The 25,352-nt window shown below is 50.2% G+C and overlaps 1 protein-coding gene across 1 annotated transcript in view; it reads right to left on the minus strand.

Moving 5' to 3' along the window:
* PLXNA2 (plexin A2) overlaps positions 1 to 25,352 on the minus strand; it is a 208,415-nt gene that overhangs the window by 42,310 nt on the left and 140,753 nt on the right. The window contains exons 9-12 of the mRNA XM_080648776.1: positions 23,883 to 23,997; positions 15,003 to 15,203; positions 13,179 to 13,275; positions 8,920 to 9,110 (exon numbers count right to left, since the gene is read on the minus strand). Of these exons, the coding sequence (XP_080504902.1) occupies positions 8,920 to 9,110; positions 13,179 to 13,275; positions 15,003 to 15,203; positions 23,883 to 23,997 (604 nt within the window). The remainder of the gene's footprint in view (positions 1 to 8,919; positions 9,111 to 13,178; positions 13,276 to 15,002; positions 15,204 to 23,882; positions 23,998 to 25,352) is intronic.

Genomic DNA, 25,352 nt, shown 5'->3' on the forward strand with positions numbered 1-25,352 from the left:
TTTGGAGGGAACTGTGCCACAAAGCCGCCCCAGGGCCAGCGCAGATGCAGCCAGATTAATTACAGCTGGAGAGCTCCCAGGGGCTGCACCAGGGAGTGGTGAGGGAGGTGCCACGGCCCGGGGCTCCGCAGCCTGGGGAGTGTGGGGTGGGCCATTCCTGGGGCTCGGGAGCCTTGCAGGGGTGGAGTGGGGGCCTCCTATAGGGTCAGAGGAGAACCCCTTCTTGGTGGGCGCCTCACAAAGCCCGGCTCCCATCCTGGAACCCATCTTCCTCTGGCTGTCTCTCTTGTCTGATAGACACAGTGAGAAAAGACAGAATCCGGCTTCTGCTCCAGGTCATTAAAGGTTCTGCTAATGATGACGACCGGCTTTGCACTTCTTAAGTACTTATCATGAGCCAGGAATTGTGCCAAGGGCTTTAAATATTTTATCCCACGATGCGCTTGGAGGGAGGGACTATTATGATTGCCATTGTATAGGTGGGGAATAGTGTTCCAGAGAGGTTAAGTAACTTGCTCAAGGTTGCGCAGGGAGTGGCAGAGCCCAGCTAGGCCTATCTAACCTGTGCTTTCAGCCTCCGCTCAACAGCGCCTGAGCTGGCCATCCTCCCACCGTGGGGCAGACCCTGGGGCAACTCAAGCTGATCTGCCCATGGGTTCCCTCTGCCCAGGCCCCCGTGCCCTCTCCCTCAGCTAAGGCCATGCTTGCTGCTTTCCAAGCTCTGAGTTTGGCTTTGCTGGTCACCAAGATCTCTCCAAACTTCTCAGCTTCCCTCCTCCCTCCTCTCTGCCCCTGTCCCTGGGGATGTCTCCCCCTCCCCCTGGCACCTCTCCCTGGGAGCGGGCACTGGCTTTCTCCCCATCTCTGCAGCAGGCTGATGCCAGAGGCCAGCACCTTCTCTGCCTCCAGCCCTGTGGTGAGAGTTCCATTTGTCTAAGTGAGCCCAGGAGAGGGGTTGAGGATGGTCTACGGGTCAAATGCGGGGCTCTAGCATCAAGTAGCTGAGGGTTAAGTCCCAGTCCTGAAACTTACTAGCAGTGACTTCAAGAGAGTTACCACACCTCACAGAGCCTTGCTTTCCTCACCTGTCAGATGGGCTGGCAATTATAATAGCTCTGCCTCCTAAAAGTTACTGTAAGGTCTAAATGAGTTAACATACCTAAGGTGCTAAGCCCCATGCTTGGCGCCAGGTTAAACATTCAGTGACTCGTAGTTAATTGTTTTTCTCATTACTATTTTATGAGTAAGAAATCTGGGCAGAAGCTGGGCTAGCTGAAGTCCTGAGGAAAAATGGTTCTGTTTTTTTTTTTTTTTTAAATTGATTTTAGAGAGAGGAAGGGAAGAAAAGAGGGAGGAAGAGAGGGAAACATCGATATGAGCAAGAAACATGGATTGGCTGCGTGACACACACACCCTGACCCGGTATTGGACCCACATCCTGGGAATGTGCTCTGACTGGGAATCAAACCCGCCACCTTTTGGTGTACGGAATGATGCGCCAACCGACTGAGCCACACCCGCCAGGGCAAGTGGCTCTGGGTCCTATGCAGGTGAGCCTCTGGTATTGTTCTTGGTGGGGACTCAGGTCACATTGTGGATCAAAGCTCAAGCAGCCCACAATCAAGACAAGTCGATGAGGACAAGTCTCAGGGGTGTAGACAGCTCATCTCCTCCTGACTTACTCCTTTCCTGCTCTTCGAGTTCCCTCACCATAGAGAGCAGCGATGCCAGCGTTGTGCCTGCAAATGCTGATCCCACCCTGGATCCCAAAGACACCTGGATGTTCATCCAAGATAGCACACTGTCACATTCTTTTCCAACTTGGTGTGTGTGTGTGTGTGTGTGTGTGTGTGTGTATGTGTATGTGTGTGTGGGCGCCCACACTCTTCACGGTGGGGAGAGCCCAGCTGATGGCTCTGCAGGAATCTATAGCCCTGGCGGTGCCAGTTCTGCTACCTGATGCGAATCCTGGCTGCCTCTGTCTTAGCTGATAGGACATTCAAAACCTAATTGTTATCTCAGCAGAGTAACTCCATTATTCATCTTGACACCATCCCCCGTTAGCGGTGTGTTGCCGGGATGTTATATTAATGAGGCCTGCAAATAAATGAACGGGGATCAGAGTGCTGACTTGTTTCTCAGCAAAGCGGGCGACTTCTCTTTTATTTGTCAGGAACTTTGCAGCGAGTCACTCTGGGCCTGGGCAGGTGGCGTTTGGCCTTTCCTGCAGAGATTTGAGGCAGCCTTACAGATAAATACTTGTAAAGGTCCAGCTCCCTGAACAGTTTCACAAACGCATCTGCATCTGAGGGAATCCGGGTGGAAAGCCACTTGAAATTATTTGGGCAGGAGGGAAGCAGGAGGAAGCCAGAGCGATGGGTCCTGTCAAACAGCAACATGACTCAGGCTTGGTCTTGGAGGGCGGTGTACACGGTTTTCTGCCACGGGTTTTCTTTCCTTGTTACGTGTACCTCAGGTAACGTTAAAGAGAATGTATATGCCCTGAGCAGGGACTAGTGAGGTGTAGCGGAAGTTAGTGAAGTTGAAAACTGTATAAAGCAAAAGCTACAAGGTGATCCATGGAGAGACAACTGCAGAACCAGGACCTGTGCAGCCTGGCATGCGTGTACCCTCACTAGGCAATGTAGCAGGTGGCTTCAGAAACACACAGGGACATTTTTTGGGATCCAAATGGTGGTAGGTTCCTGGTCACGCCCTGAGGGTCCAGCACTGGGGACTCAACCCTTGCAGTTCCAGCCTGCATTGCCATTACTTCACCCTGACCTCGTTCTCACCTACAGGTGTGGTCCACCGGGGCCCCATCCTCTGGGCTCTCCCATCGGGCTGAGATGCTTGGGAAGGCTGAGCCACCAGCCTAGGGAACTTCCAACTTTCACCTTAACCATCATGGAATTAGTAGACAACCAGAAACCAACCAAATCAAGTTTGGTGGCTTTAAGAAACCCGAAATTAAAGTTACATCTGCCCTAGGCAAGAAGTGATATCCTTAAGCTCAAGGGCACCCCAAAACGCTCTTCCTGTTTCTCCCCAACTCACAGGCATATGTGTGGGCCTAGTTATGTAGCAGGGTCCTCAAACTTTTTAAACTGGGGCCCAGTTCACTGTCCCTCAGACCGTTGGAGGGCCGGACTATAGTTTAAAAAAAAAAACTATGAACAAATTCCTATGCGCAGTGCGGGCCCGGGACGAGGACAGGCAGTGGCACCCGGCGGGCCGGATAAATGTCCTCGGCTGGCCACATGTGGCCCATGGGCCGTAGTTTGAGGACGCCTGTAAAAGTTTTTTTTTGTTTAGTTTTTAAGGCTCAAGTACAAAGCATAGCCAATGTTCTCAGCTTATCTGGCATCTCTTGGGCTCTTCCAGAGGATTCTGACCCTGGGCCCAGGTTATTTCTGATATACACAGAGTGGGGTGAGGTGTATAGCAAAGGAGAACCCCTCCATCCCTCTGACCAAGAGCGGTCACATGGCATGGTGGGAGGGTCTGCATTCTGGAGTCAGCGGCCTGGCCTGGAGTTTGCTCTGCCCCTAACCAATGCGTGACTTCCCTAAGCACTGCTTCCCCAACTCTTAAATGAAGACACTGATAGCCGTCTCGCAGAATTCTTAGGAGTCGTAGGTACGCAAAGTGCACAGGTGCTGGCACACAGCAGAGTCTCGTTAAAAAAAAGCTGTTATTACTAAGCCTCCCAGAACTAGGATGCGGCTCACCGCGTCCCTGGCCTGAAGTTTGTGTCCTCTTAGGTGTGGAGAGCTAGGCCCCTGCTGCAGTCCTCTTTCCGCACAGGAGACAACGGCAAAGGGTGTGGATTTGGAGTGACTGTCTCAGGTCCTTGGGAGAATGCACACTGGCTGCAGGGCAAGCAGTTTCCAGCCTCTTCCTAATGGCCAAGGGCAGAGATAGGCTGGAGTTCTCCAGAGAGAGGCTGCATCGTCCCGCCTCCTCACCCAGGACTAACCTATCCAGCGAGAACTTCAGGCCTCGCCCAATGCATGGCATACAGTAGTCACTCACTAAATGAATACTGAATGAGTGAATTCATTTCCTTAGAGCTGGGCATCTCCTCCTTTTTTCTCAGAATGCTGTTATGAGTTGAACTCTGTCCCCTCCAAATCCATATGTTGAAGCTCTAGCTCCCATTACCGTAGACTGGGACCTTATTTGGAGATAGGATTTTACAGAGGTAACCAAGTCCAAATGAGATCCTTAGTGTCGGCCCTAATCCAACATGACTGGGGTCTTATTGTTGTAAAAGCTGGAGATAGACACGAACCCAGGGAGAACAGCATGTGGACATGAAGCTGGAGATTGGGGTGATGCTTCTATAAGCCAAGGAAAGCCAAAGATTGCCACAACCCCCCGAAGCTGGGGGAGAGGCATGGAACAGATTGTCCTCCCAGCCCTCAGAAGAAACCAACCCTGCCCACACCTTGATCTTGGACTTCTAACCTCCGGAACGATAAGAAAACTAATACATTCACTTGGAGTGGAGGCCTTTGTCACATGAGCCCCAAAGCCCCTTGACCCTTCCCAAATTTCTCCTCCCAAAGAACATATTCTGTATCCCTCCCCTTTGTGCTGGATGCTGCCCACTCACAGCCTGTTGGAAAATGTTTTTTCCTGAGCCTTCCTGTCTAGTGGGTGGCGCATCACATCCCCCTCTCCGAGGTCCCAGCAGGACCCAAAGCACACGCTGGGAAGAACAGAAACGTGATGGGCCAGGCATCTCCCAGGCTTACCAACCCTCTGCACGTCGCCTGTTCCTGGGGTTGAACAGGTGACACGTGCAGAGACATCCAGGATGACAGCTGGAGTGGGAGCAGCCGGGGATGCCTCCCACGGGGGACAGTGTCATCATCACAACACGGGCTGGCTGGGAAGGAGCAGACGGCGAGTCCTGAGGGGGTCCTAACCTGAAGTTTATGCAAACTGGGAAATTCGATAGGCTGTAAGACTTGTCTTACACGAAGCTGCTGTAAGAGATGGGTCTCTAGGGGTGGGTTTGGTTGTCATGGAGACAGCGGGGGTAAGGAGGGGTTAAGGAAGAACACAGCTGTTCATCTAACTAAACTCGGGCTCACTTCTTTTCCTAAAGTAGAACTCGTTCATTGGGGGCATCTCATTGATTTGCCTGCCCCTGGAAAGGACAGCACCCGTTCCAGCTCCAGTTTGCTTCCAGCATTGGAAGTTCTGCCACCCCCAGCAGCCTTCACAGCTGTCATAGCAACCTCCTCTTTCCACCCCTCAAGAAGGCTCTTCATAGGAAATGGCTTCTATTTGCACGTGGGCTTGCACTGAGGGGATATCCCTAAGGGTCAGAGACAAGGAGGAGGAAAAGGGCATGGGTTTCACAGAATTCCAGGGACAAGGGGAGAAAAAGAGCATGGATCTCATATAATTCTAATTATTACGAAAAAGACCTATGCGAATGTTAAGGAATTGGCCAAGAAAGCTGGGGTAAAGAAAATAAGTTAATTCTTCTTAAAAGTTACTTTAAACAAATTATACATTTTGAGCAAAAAAAAAAAAAAAAGCCACAGAAATGAGGTCATGTTCTTAGCACATGCTATGGGGGGGCACATGAGGTTGGTTTCCCCATTCCTAAGATGTTAACTGTGATCCCGTGGCTGAGGTGGTGTGTGCCAGGTGTTTTTGCTGTGAAGTTACTATTTCTTATTGTAATTAATAAGTATCTTGGGGGAGATAGCTTGAGACTATGTAAACATCCCATTTCTCATCATACTTTCATCCACTAATTTTAACATTCATTGGCCATTCTTGCCTCAAACAATTATCACTGTGAATTTTGCCAAACGATGATTTTCTATTTCCATAATTCCCTCTACATTTATGAGCTGAAATTCTAGTATAAAGAAGAGCTTTCTCTCTCCTCCATGAGTTGTTTATTTATATCACAGAGGACCATACATTCTCATTTTATTCTATTGCTTATAGCCTAATGGGATCATTATTTATTTTCTTGCTACAATTGCTGCAGATTTGCCCACTGGGGCCAAATCAAGTTGGCTCCTGTGCCCTTTTGACATGTAACCTACAATTTTTTTCCTGTTAGTGCTCACTGCCAGAAACATATAACCCGAATTTAATCATGAAGAAACATCAGGCAAATCCAAATGGAGGAACAACTACAAGATAATGGGCCTACATTCTTTGACAGTATCAAGGTCATGAAACACAAAGAAAGATCAGAGCATGAAGGGGACAGGACAATGAATGTCACATATGACCCTGGGTTGGATCCTGGACCAGAAAAAAGGACGTCAGAGGGACAACAGGCAAAATGTGAACGAGGCATGTATAGGAGATGGCATTCTTGTATCAATGTTAATTTCCCAATTTTGATAATTACATTGTGGTTATGTAAGATGTTAATTTTAGAGAATCTGGGTGAAGGGTACATGACAGTTCTCGGTTCTATTTTTGTGCCTTTTGTTAAGTCTGCAATTATTTCAAAAATTAAAAGTTAAAAAAATTGAAAATGACTTTTATAGGGAGAGGAGGATAGGTTGGAAGTAGGAGATGCAAAGTGAAAGAAAATATTCCTGATAATAGTGAGTCAAACGTTCCAAGCCTGGGTCCTCCTTGCCCCCATGTCCTGTCCAGAATGATCTACCCACAGTGGCTTGGGACACAGCATGGATTTGTCTCTCCAACAAGATGCACGTTCCTTTCTCCACTGCCTCTGCTTAAAAAACACCAACAGGAGACTCCACTGCTCAGGGCCTCTGGCTCCTGCTGCTATGTTCTCTGGGAAAATCAATTACAGCCTAATTACCTCAGGGGGTTAATTAGCATCGTGTAGCTGGGTGTCCTCTGTGAGCGGAGCAGCCTGTCAGTCCCCGGTCAGTGAGCAGGGGAGGTGGAGGCAGAGGTTTCCCGGGGAGAAGCCTGCCTTGGGGCTGGGAGGGAGGCCCTGCCAGTCAGGGAGTAGACACATGGAGCTGGAGCAGCAGCCAGGGTTGGCAGAGGTGGGAGGTGATGGTGGAGTCCCGGGCTCATTTAAGAGCCCCAATGACACAGGCACCCAGACCTAGAGGCCACAACTGCATCAACAAGAAGAATTACAGAACAGAGCACGTTCCAGGCCAGCAGCTGCTGGAAATCATGACTATCAGGGTGAAGGCGTGGAGCCCTGAGCAGGTCAGGGGGCCAGCTATCTGAGGGCAGAGGCTGGGACAGCCCTGCAAGCATTCTTTCCCGCGAGATAAATGCACAGGGGACCGTCAGTGGGCTCCGTCTCTGGCCACATCCGAAAGTGCAATGGGATTGGAGAAGCCCAGTCTTTGAGAGGCAGTGTCTACAGTCTCAGAGCACCTTCCTATTGGTTGCCAAGGGCCTAGGTGCAGAAACCACCCGCCCCCAGCACTGCGCTTCCCCTGGGATATGCTGCCCTGTGGATGGATGGCCTCTATTTGGTCCATAGCAGCTAGGCAGGTCAGATATAAAGGAAGGGGAAGTACCACTGCTTGTTTTATGTTACTTGAGCAAAAAGAGTAAAGGCTTTAAAAATGGTTTTATAATTAAATACATCCAAGCTAAAATTGGGGCTCTGACGCTCAACAGCTGTGTGAACTTGGGCAACTCACTCCCCTTCCTCAGAACCACGTTGTCTTCCTCTGTCAAATGGAGCTGAGAATGTATACTTCCCACGGTGGGTGTGAGGATTGCCTGAGACCGTGCCAACCAAGGCCACTCATGGATATGTGCTCCGTCTCCAAATGACCCAGCTGTAGGTTAACAATATTCGTTTGATCGCGAGGGTTTTCTTTGCTCTGCTCTGCATCTTGGATATGATCATAAGGATGCTTCAAAGCAGGGGTCCTCAAACTTTTTAAACAGGGGGCCAGTTCACTGTCCCTCAGACGGTTGGAGGGCCGGACTATAGTTTTTTAAAAAAAACTTTGAACAAATTCCTATGTGCACTGCGGGCCGGGGACGAGTCGGGTGCTAAGCAGGACAGGCAGCGGCACCTGGCGGGCCGGATAAAATTCCTATGCGCACTGCGGGCCGTAGTTTGAGGACCCCTGCTTCAGAGGTTTCCCAGGACCCGGTAACACAGCGGAGAGCAGAGGTGCTTTCTTTGGCCAGGAGTGAAAGTGAGGCAGGAAAAGGGACAGAGCTTCTGCTCAGAAAAGAGGTAGAAGAAGAGCAGCCCGACCCTGCCTTCTTCAAACGCAGACCACGGTGGTACCTGCCCAGGCCTCTACGCCTCGTAACCAGAGGAATGTGCAATTAGGTTCACAGCCACAAGTGACAGTCAGCGAACTGGGAGTGGTGAAGAGTGATGAGTACGTTAACGCCAGCAAAGTTAAATTCAACTATGCCTCTCCCAGGCCGTCCAAACCCCAGCAGCTGCATTTCCATGTACATCACCTAGTCATCGTGCTTTGCAATTTGCTATTCAGGAAACAACATGCTTTTTTTCAGGATAATTAATTACCGGTTTCTTTCCATTAAAATGCACACACAACATGGGACAGAGTAAACCCTGGGAAATGGCCTGGTGGCTGAGGGAGCACCTGCCTTTACTCCTTCCGTGTTCAACTGTGCAACTCGGAGCTAATCTCAGCTGCTGAAATCACATTTCTGCTGAGAAAAGCGAAACCTGCTTTCTGAAACGTTCACCTACCACGCAGCCAATTTCCCATCCAGTGCTGCCGCCGCTTCATGGCCAGCAGGCCTGGCTCTGCCTCCCTTGTTGGGTGCACGCACATTCTTGCACAGGCATGAGGGCACACTTCCATACACTTGTCACTGACACCTGGACGTGGGCCATCGAGACACCCCCGAGCACAAGGCTCGGCTGGCACTCCTGTCCCACTGCCCTGGGGTCAGCTCCTGCACATTCCATTCTGCTCTGGAACTCGGGGGACTCACCTCGGTGATCTGCGGGTTGGAGCACTTAACGTTGTGGCTGGACCAGTCGAGCCAGGGACTGGAGGGGCTGGCGCAGTGCTGGTGAAGGGTGCACCTGCGCTCGCCACTGCACCAGCCGCACTCAAACTTCCGGTCGGCCTTGAGGCACAGGCCGCAGCTCTCCCGCTGGGCCGCGCACTTGTAGAGGTGGACTGCAAAGACAGGAGGGCGGTCTCAGAGTGGGTGGGACGGGACCTCCCACAATTTACCCTCTTCTTGCAAGTGTGACAGAAACGTCCCCAGCCACAGATAACATCAATAATCATCATGATCATTGCAAGAACAATTGATGAATAATTAACAATAAGAGGAACATTTAGCAATCATTTAAAGGCAATACAGAGCCCTAGCTGGTTTGGCTCCGTGGATCGAGCGTCGACCTATGAACCAGAAGGTCACGGTTTCATTCCAGTCAATTGCGGGCTCGATCCACAGTAGTGGCAGGCAGGAGGCAGCCGATCAATGATTCTCTCACATCATTGATGTTTCTATCTCTCTCTCCCTTCCTTTCTGAAATCAATAAAAAATATATTTAAAAAAATAAAGGCAATACAGAAAATAATATTATTTAAAAGTTCTGGCTCCAGATTGAATCAGATGAGGGCTTTAATGGAAGCTTCACCCCTCCTTAGCCACATGACAAAGACTTTGACCTCCTGAAACCTTGTTTACTTAATCTATAACATAGGGATTTAATGGAAGCTTCACCCCTCCTTAGCCACATGACAAAGACTTTGACCTCCTGAAACCTTGTTTACTTAATCTATAACATAGGGATAATCGTCGTTTTCTGTGAGGTTTGAGGGAGATGTAATATATTCAGTGCTAAGCACTGGGCCTGTAACATACCTGTACCTGCTTGTTGTCTTTTCTTTGAACACAAACTACCTTCTTATGCCACTACCTCTCTGACTCACCTGTGGCCTCATCCTGAGGACTAACCTCCCCATTTCACATAAAAATGCAGCTCAGAGCTCAGCCGGTATGGATCAGTGGTTGAGCATCGACCTATGAACCAGGAGGTCACAGTTCGACTCCTGGTTGGGGCACATGCCCAGGTTGTGGGCTTGATCCCCAGTGTGGGGCATGCAGAAGGCAGCTGATCAGTGATTCTCTCTCATCATTGATGTTTCTATCTTTCTTTCCCTCTTCCTTCCTCTCTGAAATCAATAAAAATATATTTTAAAAAAATGAAGCTCAGAGACTTGTTCACTCTTGGAACTCACTTAGGTGAGTGCCCCAAGCTGGGATCCTGAAATTCCAACTGGCTATGCTGCTGGACTCTTAAGTCCTGAGCAGGGAAGCAGCTGGCCCAGCACAGTGGGAAGTGGTGGGTCTGGGAGAGGCGTCAGAAAGGGCCGGCGGCTGGCAAAGTGGAGGCAGCACTGATGAGGAACAGGGTTACCACCGTCCTGTTCATGCCCCTGTGGATGGAGAGGCTGTCCCCAGAGAGGACAAAGTGGCCACTTAGCAGGTCACTTTGAAGTCTGCAAATCCATTGCTGCTGCTCTTGTCATTCCCTGACTTAGAAGCCCTTGACCGGCAGTTAGCAGAACTGTGTCTTGTGAGCCTGGGGTTTAGTTGTTGCCTGCTGGTGTTTTGAACTCAGAGTTCCAAGTAGAATCTATAGAAGCAGAATACTCAGAAAGTGGTTTTCAACTCAAGTCCAGCAGACATAGCTTTCAGGAGTCCTGGCGTGTCTCTGTGGGAGGCCGTGTACATGCCCCAGGGAAGGAGTAGTTTTTTATTCTTCCACAGGTTCTCATCCTGTTCCTCTGTTCTGTCAAGCGTACCCAGTCCCAGCTGTAGGGACTAGATTTAAACATCCACCTGCCCACGGCTTCCTATGGTAGGAATCCTAGGAAACGGGCATATTACACTGAGCAAGCACACACTGAGCATTTGTCACTGTGCACAAATGGTCCATGTCTAGCATCTCATGGGATGCTCAGGATGACCTTGAGAAAAGGGTATCCTTTCCCCCTTGCACAGATGGGGAATCCGGGGCGGAGAGAGGAACGGTATTTAGCCCGTGTCCACATGCTGTGAGGGAGAGAGACAGGACGTGAACCCCGGCTTGTTAGAATCTAGAACGTGAGTCCTCAAACACCATGGCCTCTTCCACCCAACACGGTGCGTAGCCTCCAGGATCACTGGGGCTCTGGGAGGGAGACGGAGGTGAAGAAGGCATCGCCTGTGCACTCAAGAGCTGCTTAAAAGTTGTCCGGCACCGCAAGGGAGGGTTCTGATGCGACAGCTTGGATGTGGCCATTTTTCTTTAAGCTCTAGGTGCACAGGCAACCTCTGAGAACTGAGCCTGGAAGCTCAGCAGGGGAAATGTCTATCTCTTAGCACCAAGAAAGTGTGGCCTGGGTATGAGGAGAAAAAGAAAAACACAAAACCCCTCCCTGGCTCAGTTTCTGCCCCCCCCCCCACCCCCCCCCCCTCAGTGTAAGCAGCATGGATCTTCAGGCAGCGTCCGGGACAGGGAGCTGCAGCCCATGGATCTGAAGCCTTTGCAGGGCCTGCTGTGGCCTTGGTCTCCCTCCCGGTGTCCCCGGGATGACCCTCAGGCACAGGGAGAGGCGTGTGGCATCCCTGGCTGTTTAAACTGTGGTGAGGCATGTGGCTCACAGTGGGGGGAGGGGAGCGGGTTCTGGGGAGAGGAGGCGTCACACCCCACAGTGGCCTCAGTCACTGGGAAGATAGAGATGTGGTTCAGCGTGAGCTCTGAAATCAGACTCTCTTGCTTCAAATCCTGGCTCTTACTATCTGACTCTTGGTCCATTTCTTTTCTTGATTTTTTTCCAGCTTTATTGAGGTAAACTGACAAATGAGGTTGTATTATATGAAATCAGGATGCTTTGCTATATGCATACACAAGGAAAGGATTCCTTTCAGTTAGTTCATTAACACACACATCCTTCACCATTTACATAGCGAAAACATGTAAGTTCTACTCTGCTTGCAAATTTCAATTGTACTACACGGTGTTCTTAACTAAAGTCACCATATTTTACATCAGATCCTCAGACCTTATTCATCTTCTAGCTGAATGTTTGTATCCTGGTTCCCCCACCCCCAACCCTGGCAACCACTCTTCTACTTCCTGTTTCTATGAGTTTGCCTTTTTTTTTTTTTTTTTTCAGATTCTACATATAAAGATATCATACAGTATTCGTCTTAAAAATACAAAACACGTTGTGAATTGGCACATCTGTGCAGGGGCCCTGCTATATATATAGTCGGCACCACTTCAGTCCTAGTATAGGTGCTGCTGAAGTGAGCACTCTGGTCCATTTCTTAACCTCACTGCATCTCGGGTTTTTAATCTACAAAATGAGCATCATACTGGTGCATACCTATCCGGGTTGTTGCAGTGATTGAAAAAATAATCTCAGCCTGCCTGGCATGTCTCCGTGGTTGAGCGTCGACCTATGAACCAGGAGGTCATGGTTCAATTCCAGGTCAGGGCACATGCCCGGGCTGCGGGCTCGATGGATCCCCAGTGTGGGGTGTGCAGGAGGCAGCCAATCAATGATTCTCTCTCATCTTTGATGTTTCTATCTCTCTCTCCCTCTCCCTTCCTCTGTGAAATCAATAAAAATATATTTCTATTTGGAGGTACCTTTGTCATTCTTGAGAGCATGATGAAATGTTGGTATTGACTGAACTGAGGGTACACCTGCCTGGCGCATAGGAGGAGCAGCACACGATGGATGAGGGTGAGCCTCCAGGAGAGTCCCCTTCATCAGCCCAGCTCCTGCCTGAACTTCCTGTGCCCGCTGTGCACTTGAGTCCCCATGCTGGCCTCTCCCACCCACCCCAGGACCAGGGGAGCAGCCTTGAAAACCTTCTTTGTGCAAGGACGGGACCAGAACCTAACTGGAAACAAGATCCCCATTTCCAGGGAAACTGGCGGGACATTCCGCCTGCTGCTCTCCTAGGTCAGGTTCCACAGACACTTCAAAGTCTCTGGGAGCCGAAGAAACCCACGATGAGCCGGCAGCCACAGCGGATGCTCTGGTTGTAATAAAACAGAGATCCCAACAGGACTCCTTTGATGGCTCCAAATGCTGCTTTCGGACCCTCGGAAGAGTTCCGCCAACAGAGGCAGTGTGTGATTCAGGGCACAGCGGCCGCAGGCTCTGATCCCGGCAGCCCCAGTCATTCCCGGGGTCACGGACAGATCAAAACTCTACCCAGAAGCAACCGCTTACCTTTCAGGTCCTGAGGGTTGTCGATGATGAAATTGCCGTTCCATACCACGGCAAAGTCTACGGCCAGGTTGCTGATGTCCATCCCATCATACTGGTACTGCGGGAGAGGGCAGAGGCACATGCTGGTGAGGCTACCACAGGGGGCAGGGATGCTGGGCGTCTCAGGGGACCGGGACTACAGCAGGAAAGAAGCGAGGGACTCCGGTTCCCTGGGCTGAGAAAGCAGCAGCGGGCCAATCAGAGGAACCCCATGTGCCGCTCAAATATCTCTGTGGCCCACCACCCTGGCTCCTAGTCACTGAGGCCAACAGGATCCAGCTCAAACCCCTTAGCTCGGCATCCAATGCTTTCCAGGTCCAAACCGACCCCTCCAACCTTCTCTTCCTCTGCTCTCCTCCAGAAATCTCTGAATCCACTTGACTGCAAACCGACTTGCCCACTTCCTCCCCCTTCCGTCCCCCGTGTCCCTGTTCCTTCCTTACAAGGAATGCCCCCCTCTCCCTATGACATGGTCCTTCACCCACCCTTATCTTCCTGGTCTAGCTCAGACTCGCCTTCCCCAGGTGTCTTCTCTGACACCCCTGCCAGCCCTCCCCAGGCTCTCTGTCCCCTGGGGTTGCCAACTTCTGTCTTTAACCCAGAACTGTTTCCCGTGCAAGTCTACTCTCTCCAGAGGTGCATGTGCTGCCTGTAAACCCCAGAGCCTTGAGCAAAGCATGTGTGTAACACACGGTTGGCTGGGCCCTGCATGGTCCTTTCTTTCTGCTCGTGAGCTTGACCTTGGTCAACACTCTGCTAGGGAAGGGCCCAGAGCCTCATGGGCAGGTACTTGATCAGCTCTGCCACGAACGGCCTCAAGCTGTGGCCAGGAGTCGGCTCTCTATGGTGCTGACCCCACAGAGGATGTGCAACCCCTCCACACACGTCAGAAATAGCCTCTCTCGGTGGCCCAGGCCCTCTGTCTCTGTGAAGGGGACCTCTGGGAACCCCCTCCGCAGGGACCGCCCCAGCCCCAGCCACTTAGCTCTCAGGGCATGTCCCCATCAGCCCTTTTGCCCGGAGCCCCTCCTGCCACCTTCTCCCTTTGTTGTTCCATTTCTTTCTTGTCCCAACTTCCCTTTGTGCTTGGCGGCCTTCCACCGATTACAAATTCCATCAAGCGCCTGTGACCCGGCAATCTGACAGCTCCCTGATAAGAGGCCCAGATCCTCTTTATCTCTCCCGGGCGAATTAGCTTCCCTCAACACCTTTGTCATGTCACCCCCATCTCCCGCTGACCTCCCACCTGCGGAGACAGGGAGTTGGCAGATAGGAGATCTTCTCCGGGCTGCTATTATAATTAAACACCTCGGGCTTTCTGTCTGGCGTTCGGAATTGGTTGAACCCTGGTTGCTCTTGAAACGCATGACCTCCACTTCCTTCCTTCCCGCCTCCCCCCATCCCATCCTGCTTCCCGCTGGTCTCTCCGGCGCAGCGCCCTCCTGTTGGTTTATCCACTCCCTGAATGGGGACGGGGTTTGCAGGGTCTGACTGGCCTTGGCTGAAGTTTCGCCAAAGTCCAAAAGGCACTCATCCAACTCAGAGAGGGCACAGAGCTCTCAGCTCTGCTGTTAGGGTGCTCACCGCACTCCAGCTCCTCTGACACCATTGCCTGATCGGCGCTCACTGAGGGGCCTGGCATGCATGCCTGCCCCTCTGTCCTCTGCCTCGCGGATCAGCCTGTGGACCTGGGAGGTTCTGGAAGCTGGGGCAGGCCAGGCTGAGGCCTTGGCAGGGGTGAGAGAAAGCCTGCTCCTGGCAGGGCCCAGGCCCGAGTCCTCTTACCGAACTGTTCTGGCACTGGACGCTGGAGCTGTTGAAGCGCAGGGCGGGGACCCGGTGGACGGCCCCCTGGATGTTGAGGACACACTCATAGCCTCGCTGGCCGGACTGAGGCTGGGGCAGGTTTCGAGCCTTAAGGGTGATGGGTTTTACTTCCCCAACGGGTATCAAGATCTCCTCCGTGGGCACCAGCTGGGGACAGTCCTGGAGGAGCAAGCAGAGAGGTTCCGTCTGTCCGGCTCACACCTTCCTGCTCACCTGAGCCAGGGCAGAGGACAGGGCCCAAGGCCAGGACAGACCCTCTTGTATCCAGGTGGGCTGCCCAGGAGAAAGACATGCCTCCCTCAAGGGGCACGTGGTGTCAGCAGGGAAAACGAAATCGATCTCTTAGCTCCCAGCCTTGATACTATTATTCCCAACCCACAAGTTGTCCTGGATCTGGTATGCGTGTTACCCTTCAGGAATTAATTTCCAGGCACTGGTGTGGCAGCAGCCTGTGGATTTTATCTCCTGAGACAAGGGATGAAAGAGGCTCCCTACGTCCCTGCCTCCAACCTGGAATCCCCAACTCTCGGCTCCACTCATCTCCCCAGCCCCTCGTACTGTCCCTGCCTGAGGTGGTCTGTTATCAGCAGCCTCAGCTCCCAGCTCCCACTGCGGCCTTTCCAGGAGGCTGGTCAGCCTCCCAGCAATGCTCTAAACACTGGCTGTGGCCTTTTATCTCATTTCATTACCAGGCCCTGCATGGATGCCACGTTGCTTTGAAAACAAAACTGAAACACTGAAACACACACACACACACACACACACACACACACACACACACACACACACACACACACACACAAAACAGGTCTTGATGGGGAGAGGCTCTGAGAAGGACCCTAAGAAAGGAAGTGATTGCTTTTCCTCAGTTCTGTTCCTAGATGTTGCTTCTCCAGCTCCCCGCAATCCCAATTCCCTGCCTACTTTCTCCCTCTCCAAGGAAGACAGAGTCCAGTAGCCTCGCTCAGTGAGGACCTGGCTGTCACCTCCCCCTGCAACCATTTCCTCTTTCCAGGGATCAACTAGGAAAATTCTGGGAGATGGTGCCTCTCTCCCTCTCCCCTTCCCGTCTGCTGGGGAGTCTGTGGGGTTGATGTCCTTACCCCGCAGAGGGAGCTACTGGCATTGAGTGCCTGGGGGCACAGTCACAAGCAATACATTGTCCTAATGCTGGAGGCGAAATTAAGGCCCAACATTGCTCAACAGGCCACGTTCAGCAACGGACAGCCTTAGAGGGAAACTGGGAGAGCTGGGTGTAGGCAGGTTCTTCCTTTCTCTGGCCTCCGATGCAGGCCCTTCACAACCTGGCCCTGCCTACCTCCTTCGCTGCGATTCTTGTGCATCAGGGTCCAGCCATGTGAGCTTAAGATTAGTTCTGAGGGGCCAGCCTCACTCATCATCCACCTCTGGTCCTTTGAAGGTACTGTTCTCTCTATGGGAAACACTCACTCCTACCCCCCACCCCCAATCTTCCTCCTGGCCCACCTTTAGCTAATTGCCTCTAATTAGTCTGCAAACTCAGCATCTCCCTCTTTAAAAAAATTTTTTTTTATTGTTTTCAGAGAGGAAGGGTGAGGGAGAGATAGAAACATCAATGATGAGAGAGAAGCATTGATTGGCTACCTTCTGCACACCTCCTGCTGGGAATCAAGCCCTCAACCCAGGCATGTGCCCCGACCAGGAATCGAACTGTGACCACCTCCTGGTTCATAGGTCAACGCTCAACCACTGAGCCACACTGACTGGGCAGCATCTCGTTTTTTGGGAAGCTGTCCCTGAGCCTCTCCCTGCACTGGCCTCCAGGCCGGGTTACGAATATCCTTCCCTGATCGCATCTCGCCTTCAGAATTGGTTTCTGGTTGGCTTGCCTTTCTCACTGGTCTGTGAGCCTTGAGGATCAGGCTCTGTGTCCCCAGTCTTTATCCCAGTTCCTGACAGGTAGTGGATACCTGGTCATTGCTTCTGGGAGGGTAAATGAGAAAACAAAGCAGCAGACAAAAAGATTTCTAGCTTTCCTTCTAGATCCTATTTCTAGATTCTTATTTTTTAAAAAAATATATTTTAGTGATTTTTACAGAGAGGAAGGGAGAGGGATAGAGAGTTAGAAACATCGATGAGAGAGAAACATCGATCAGCTGCCTCCCGCACTTCCCCTCCCCCACCACTGGGGATATGCCTGCAACCAAGGTACATGCCCTTGACCAGAATCGAACCTGGGACCCTTCAGTTGGCAGGCTGACGCTCTATCCACTGAGCCAAACCGGTCAGGGCTATTTCTAGATTCTTTACAGAGGAGGGGACAGCCCTGCCTTCTGGACATCAAGACACTGGAGAAGGAGTTCGATTGCCAAAGCTGGGTTGGAAGTGGCCATTGTTTCTGGAATCACACAATTACCAAATTGGCACGCCCATGTCTATGAAGAAATCTGAGGATTTACGAAAAGCTGGACCGAGGGGAAAGTTCTCATGGAAACCTCTCTAGGAGGCCTGCGGGAAGCTCCAGGTGCTGACCCCGGCCTGCGGGCCAGCTGCAGGCGAGGACCCAAGCAGGCGAGGTTTCCACGAGAGCCGGGATCACAGGGCGACCCCAGAAAAAGGGGTCCCTGTTCAGAAGCCAGCCCATCAAGCTGCCATCTCACAAGCTTGCTCTTTGCCGAGTTTTCACCTTTATTCCCTGCGGGTACTCTTGACAGAGTCTTTCATACATTTATAGCCCAGAAAAAAATAAACACCACTTTGGGGAAACCCAGGCATCCTATGGGAAGGAGGCCCTGCTTCCTGTGAGTGGCTGAAAAATCCCCATCGAGTCTAATAAATTGGAATGTTAATTTAGACTAGAAACGAGGCTGAGGTACAATGTGTGTGTGTGTGTGTGTGTGTGTGTGTGTGTGTGTGTGAGAGAGAGAGAGAGAGAGAGAGAGAGAGAGAGAGGGAATAAATCTTCAGACCGGGAACTAGTTGACACATTGTAAATGATGGCCATTGTTTTTCATCTCTAATGAGCCCGGAGAGCAAATTCAGATTTCAGTAGCAGAGCATTACAGATGTGCTTTTGGAAGTATAATGTCTTGGGTTAGTAAACAGGATTGTAGAATCCTTTTAAATTTGACAAAAGAATATACTTATATAGGTATTTGTTTTATTATATGTAATATTATAGTTGCACACACATGTACACATCCTCGCTCTTTGTCTGGGATAAATCTGATTCAGCTTGGAGGTTAAAGAATCAAAAGAAGAGACTTTATGAGGCTCTTAGGAGTTTGTTTTTTTTCCCTAAGAAATTCTAACATTTTATAAAAATTCCTTATGGTCTGCTGTGTCAGACCTTTTGGCACTACATTTAAAGACAATTTTTTAAAAATATATTTTTATTGATTTCAGAGAGGAAGGAAGAGGGAGAGAGAGAGATAGAAACATCATTGATGAGAATCATTGATTGGCTGCCTCCTGCACGCCCCCCACTGGGGATTGAGCCCGCAACCCGAACATATGCCCTGACCAGGAATCAAACCGGTGACCTATTGGTTCCTAGGTTGATGCCCAACCACTGAGCTACAACCAGCTGGGCTAAAGGCAATTTTACTGGGGGCTTCCCAAATGCCTAAACAGGCTCCAAGATTGCCCCAGGAAACAAAGATGTCTTAAGCTTTTGCTCGTGTATTTGGCTGTTTCTCTCAGGCCATAGAAAGTAGGATTCATCCTGCTAGTCTCTCAGGCAAAAAAAAAGTGGTTGGTGGCCAGGTACATGCCTTCTTGGGAGACAGGGGAAGACAGAGACCTCCGGGGCTGTGAGATGCTCTGGAGGATGCAGCACCGAGGGGGGCAGCGAGTCGTGGGTGGAAATCAGTGGCCAGGGCTGAAGGCAGGCGCAGCAGAGCGGCTGGCCCAGAAAATTGCCGAATTGTCAGAAATGCAATACCTCTGGAGCCTGAGGAAGGTGCTGGCTTTCATCAGCTACTATGAGGCCTCTCCAACCTGTTTGCTTCTGTGAGCATGCACACACACACACACACACACACACACACTCAGTTTCTGTCCTAATAACAAGAGACAAAAAACCATGCTATGCTTCTTCTTCCGTGGGACGTAAGGACTGTCACTAACATGGATCAGATACCCGTTGCTACTACTGGCCTCCCAGCGTGGACCGGCCTCCCGAGCTCATCTTCTTCTGTTACTAGGCAGCAGCATCACCTCCTTAGCAGCCACCCGAGTGGCCATCAGGATGAACAGATGTATTTGGGAATATCCCAGGGGCACGGGGAGGCAACACAACCACAGGGAGGGCAGGACCCTGGCACAGGAGCCCTATGACCTTAGGGTGGCATCGCCCTCCCGTTTAGCTGTGCATCGCTAGCGTTCAGTGCTGGGGACCCTCCGCCCTCGGAAACGACTTCTCCCACGTGAAAACGGCATTATCTTCACCCACTGGACTTCAAAGAGAGAGCAGCCGGCATCCTGGGCCGCTAATCGGATTTATTTGGTTCTATCTTTCCCCTGGGGCAGGGCATAAAGAAGATATTTATGTATCTACATCTAACGAGGCCTGGCTTAGCCATGAAGGGAGATGAGCTTTTAAAGCTGAAAGCCATACATACTCCCGTGCACTCCGCTCGCTAACACCATGTTGCAGCTGGATCCAGCCCGAGGAGGTGGAGAGTTGGGGGCTCCCTTCAGAGATCCGCTGTGCTCTGAGGGGGGGGGGGAGTGGGGAGGGGGGAGGTTTAGTTCACGACCTTAAGGGAGTTCAAGAGATGGTTCAACTGAAATTCCGTTTCCTCATCTAGAAAATGGGGCCGAGAATGACTGAGGTCACTAGCTTGCATGAAAGGGTATAAAAGTATGTCGTAAATGATGATACATGGGACGAACAAGGTTAATATTATTACTGCATATTTCTCGCATGTGTATACCTAAACCTCAGTTTATTTTTCCATAATAGAGTCCATTTTATGGAGTAAATGAGATATACAGATATTTAAAATATTGCTTATAGAGTAAGCACTCAATAAATGTTTACTGCTGTGTTTTCATTTTTCGCACCTGCATTCACTCCTGAATAGCGGTTCCTTGTTGTCAAGTCTACGCGTGGAGTTGGGCCACCAGCCCTCTGGAAGGAAGTGGGCAGACCTACTGCACAGGCCGGTGGCCTCTGTCTCTGGGTGTGGCACTACTGACCCACCTTCCAGGGGCAGTTTCTCCATCCATGGAGAAGGGTCCCTCCACATCCTGAACCCTTAGAACCGATAGCAACAGGCCAGACCGAGGTCAGGTCCACCAGTGTGGCTGCGGCCATGCAGACAGAGACGCTAACTGGCCCTGATTTTCTGGAGAAAGCATACTGTACTCAGCTTTTTTGGATGCTAGAGTTCTCTGTAGCCTTGGGCAAAAATCCTGAATCTGTAGCATCTTGGTTACTATATATGTCAAATATGAATTATGTGAAACTGCAGGTCTGTTGCGAGAATCAATTGAGATGCCATATGTCAGTGGTTCTCAATCTTCGGGCTAACCTGGGATGAGGCCCAAGAATTTGAATTTCTAACAAGTTCCCAGGTGCTGTGGATGCTGCTCTGTACCCCTCATTCCACCTTCCCCCCTGCCCTGACACACACGCTGAGAGCTCCTGTCACATGTGAGAGAACTACAAATGTGTAACGCATTCGTGTTGCTATGCAAATCAACGCAGCTAATCAGTTATATGTTGTTTCTAGGAAGTACAGACCTAACATTTTGATTCAGAGTTAGGGGGTGCCTTACTGAAAGTATAAAAGAGATATTCTAGGAACCCCAAAGAGGCACCTACGGGGTTTCCAATCCCCAGAAGAACCTGAGGTTGTCAGAGAGGACTCCTAGTAGAGTCGGGGAACCTCTCCCAAGCTGGGCACGTGCACCTTTGCTGCCCCCACATTCTCAGGAATGGGGTTCCCATAAGCAGAGCTCTGGACAGAGAGCAGGGCGGAGTGGGGGGGACCATGGCCTGTGCATATGAGCAGGAAGAGAGGGGTCCGCCCCATTCCCGCTCGGGGAGGTGGGAGGTGCGGGGAGACAAAGGCACCTCTCCTACTCCAGGGAACAGACGTTAAGGAGGAAAAGCAAAACTAAAAGGCGATGGGAAGCCTCTGAGTTCACCCCAGGCCTCTTTCCCTATTGATTCAATCCTGAGATGCAAAGGGTGGGTGTGGGGGTGGGGGTGGGGAGGCAAAAGCTCCTCTCAGGCCCAGTTCTCTGGACCGCCTGGACCTCATGCCTCAATCTCAGCCCCGGGGCTGAGAGGGAGCTGTGTTCCAGTGGCTTCTAAAAGGCGCGAGGGAGGCCGGCATGCTTCCAATTATCCTTCTGGGGCCCAGGCCCCCCCCCGCCCCCCCCGCCCCCCGCCTCCACACCAGGCAGTTTATTTGTCTTGCTCTGTGACACTCCTGCCCTCGCTCCAGCTGCTGGCGGTTGCAGGCTTGGCTTTGGGTTTCTCCTGCCCAAGGGGGAGCCCCTAGGAGCAAATGCAGCAGCTGTTCCTTCTTGTCCAGAGCCTGCCCTCTCTCTCTCTCTCTCTCTCTCTCTCTCTCTCTCTTCTGTTGTCCGCCTCCATTTATTTATGTATTTTCTTAAGGAACTTAGCAGTTTAGAAGTGGCCAATGTGAAGGCCAGTCTCTGAGACTATGATGCTTCGCTGCCTGAGCAGGTCTGCTCGTGGCTTCTGCGCTTCCTGGCCCACCTCCCTCCCTTCCCATTCTTCCATTCATTCCCAAGCTGGGGTGACCAGCTCGAGCAGGCAGGCGCTCTCAGGCCTCTCCGACCAGTGAGAAGACAGGCCTGAGAGCAGTTTCAGCTCCTGCAGAACCCCAGGGCTGAGATGGATTACCAGGGTCCGTGAAGACCAGTGCACTGCTTACTGGTCGGCTATGTCAAAGCCCAGAAACTGGCTGGAGGAGAAACCTTTCCTCAAAGGTCTTCAAGAGACTAGGTATCCCATTGTGAGGCACCTGGGGTGGGTCTGCCTTAAATCCCCTTGGGCGCCGTCTATGTTTCTCTTATACGACAGACAAATTCCATTTTTTTTCTGGCTGAATATAACACGTATTGCTTCAGAAACTTAGAGTTCAAGGCCAAGAGTATGTGTTTGGGAAACCTTTCAAAGGCTTACTTTCTTTTTTATTTTAACTTAAAAACTGTTTTTAGCTTTATTGAGGTGTAATTGACAAATAAAATTGTAAGATATTTAAGGTGCACGGTGTGATATATATCAAGGCCTGCTTTCTTATGTTTATCCATGAAAGCAACCAGCACATCTATCAAGATTAGGAGACACATGAGACTCTATTTCTTGATATCTTAGACACATAGATCCGAGGAACCCTTTCTATCAATGGCATTTGGGTAGAGTGGTCCTTGGTCCATCCATTCTTTCAGGCATGCATTCCACAAACATTCACTGAAGAAGGCACTGAGGACTTAAAGGTCAGATGTAACCTTTGCCTTCAAGGATCTTGTGGTTTAGTGCAAGAGGAAGACATGTATAGAGAGGCTATAGTAATAAGTGCAAATGCTACTCGTCACCTATTTATGTCTGTGGATTTCTAAAAGGTAGAAGAAGAAGGGATGGTTAGCCCCAGCCAGTTTGGCTCAGTGGATAGAGTGTGGGACCAAGGACTGAAGGGCCCCAGGTTTGATCCCAGTCAAGGGCATATACCTCAGTTGCAGACTTGATCCCTGGCCTTGGTTGGGGCCTATGTAGGAGGCAACCAATCGATGTGTCTCTCTCACACTGATGTCTCTCTCTCTCTGTCTTTCCCCTTCCCTTTCACTCTCTCTAAAAGTCAATGGAAAAATATCCCCACTTGAGGATTACAAGAAAAAAAAAAAAAGAGGGATGTGTATATATGCACATGTGCATATGAGTGAATGCATAAAGTCTCTATAGTTGTTCAAATGCAACCACTGACTACCCACAGGTATGAAAAGCACTGGGAAGGGAAAGGGTAATTGACCAAGCAGGCTTCATTGTCCTAAGGCCTGGGCAAGTCTATTTTGAAGAAGTGGTGTTAGAAGAAGTTTAAATTTTAAAAATTTGGCTCTCAAAAGAATTTTCAATCATTGTACTGTTGATATTTGGCTCTGTTGACTAATGAGTTTGCCGACCACTGTCCTAAGGCATAGTGTGAACATGTAAGAAAGTTCACATCAGTGGATAATCATTGGATGGAATATTCATAGAAAGATAAGCAATTGTTTTTTTCACCGTTTTGATAACAAAGGTGGGTCAGGCCTTAGGGATGAAACATTGACTACATAATAAAATGGGACTTTTAGCAAGGCCTGGTTCTTTTCACTTGCTCAATTTCTCTCTCTCTATAGGCCACCCACCCAGTCATACATCAGAGTCGAAGAATCACTGAATTTCACACTTGGAAGAGAAGCTGGCATGAAAGAATGGTTGAGAGTGAATGTTCTATTTAACTAGACTATGTCTGCAGCCAAGCAAAGGGCTTAGGCTCAAAGAATAAATGCCATTCACTGCACTTTTCTAGACCATGGAGTCTGTTTGGTGGGATATGTTTCCTCTAAGCTTTCAGCCTCAACCTTCCGTTCCCCTCAAGCTTTTGAATTCATACAGTCTTAGGAGTCTAGTAGATACAGCGCACTTTCTCTGCCTACGGGGTGTTTCCTGCCACTTTCTGAACTTCATAATAACAGGGCTTTCTAACATGTAGAATCTCTGGAAGAAGACCAAGATGGGCCGGAGCCAGGAGATGGCCAAGCTGCTGGATTGACCATCTGAAAGGGAGGGCCACTCAGATTCACTGGGAACAATGCCAGGCTGAGGTGATCCCCGCTTACCTCCGAAATATTGATCCGGCCCTCCTGGAAGGAGCAGGTGGTGGGGTCGTGAGTGCAGAGGTTGCGGTACTTGCACCAATGGCAGCGGAAGGCGCTGTTGACACAAGACAGGCACCTGCAAGGACGAACACAGTCAGAGGCAAAGAGAAGGAAGCAGAGAGGGGAGATAAGGGCACCAGGTAGCCTATGTATCCTGATGTTAGTCTGTTATCCTAGTCTTATTCTCAGGAGAGTATATTGATGGGGCAGCCCTCAACACTGATAACTGTGGATTCTCCTTCTAAGTTATTCACAGGACAAGAGAATTGGAAAAAAAAAATAAATGAGTCCAGAGTAGGAATGTTGTAACTTATGAAACAGAGGTGTGCTAGACCTGGCCTGTATCAGTTCATGAGAACTGGTTATTTATAGCCTCAGGAATTTTGCAAGTGGGTTGATAGCTTGTAATAGGCCACAGGGAGTATTTACACCATAGGAATTGGCAAACACTAATATGAAGTTTGCCCTCCAATTGCTGGTGGTTAAACATTTTTTTCTAGGACAGGCAAATTCCACTTTTCTGGCTCAATATAACATATTGCTTCAGAAACTAAGAGTTCAAGGCCAACAGAGTGTGTTCAGGAAACCCTTCAAAGGCCTACTTATAAGACAAAAAGGCTGAAAGAGCACTGGGGTAGAAACTGGGCAGCTCTAATGCCAGTCTTGCCTCTGCCTCTGCCACTGGGGTCACCCCGAGTCAGTCACTCCACCTTCTGAATAGGAATTTCTTCCTCTGTCTGTAATCAAACTTTCCTGGCTCCTCCACAGAGATGTTTAGCATCAAACCAGAGAATGTATAGGAAATGGTTTTGAAAAATACAATGCTAAATGTATTCTTTTCAAGCCCTTAAATGACCTGCTATTTCAAACTCTCAAAAAATATTTGTTAATGATTGGTTCATATCACTTATGTTCCTGAGCTTTCGGAGTTAAACAGTATTGAATGGAAACTTTGTCTGGCTCTCCAAGTAGCCAGGCATAGGTCGCAATAGGCTGTGTGGCTGATGCATTTTTGCCCGGCTGAGCGCTCCCCTCCCTGCTGTTCTACCTGTAGGATGTGCATATGATTTTGGCTCTGTGTGTATGACCAGACCATTATAATGGGAATAGGTTCTGTGACTGGGGTTGGTCTTCCTGACCCTCCACAGCTTCCCTAGCCTAGCCTTTCATGACTGGACAACCTGGAAGGGACACTGCCGGGTCTACAGTCTGGCGCCACCTGGTGGGGGCTCTCATTACCTTTGGGTGGATGGGGCTCCATCCCTGGGGGCCACTGGCTATGTGTTGGGTGCATTAGCCAATTGCATTCATCTCCCCCATTTGTGTCCCCTCCCGATATGCCCAAAGTGACTTCATTTATGAGCTTAGGCCGGATTGACTGATTCTTGCTAACACCTTGCAATTCAGCAAGTAAATAATGACAATGGTCCA

Source organism: Plecotus auritus (genome assembly GCF_963455305.1).
Source record: "Plecotus auritus genome assembly, chromosome: 12".
In the NCBI taxonomy this organism is placed as follows: Eukaryota; Metazoa; Chordata; class Mammalia; order Chiroptera; family Vespertilionidae; genus Plecotus; species Plecotus auritus.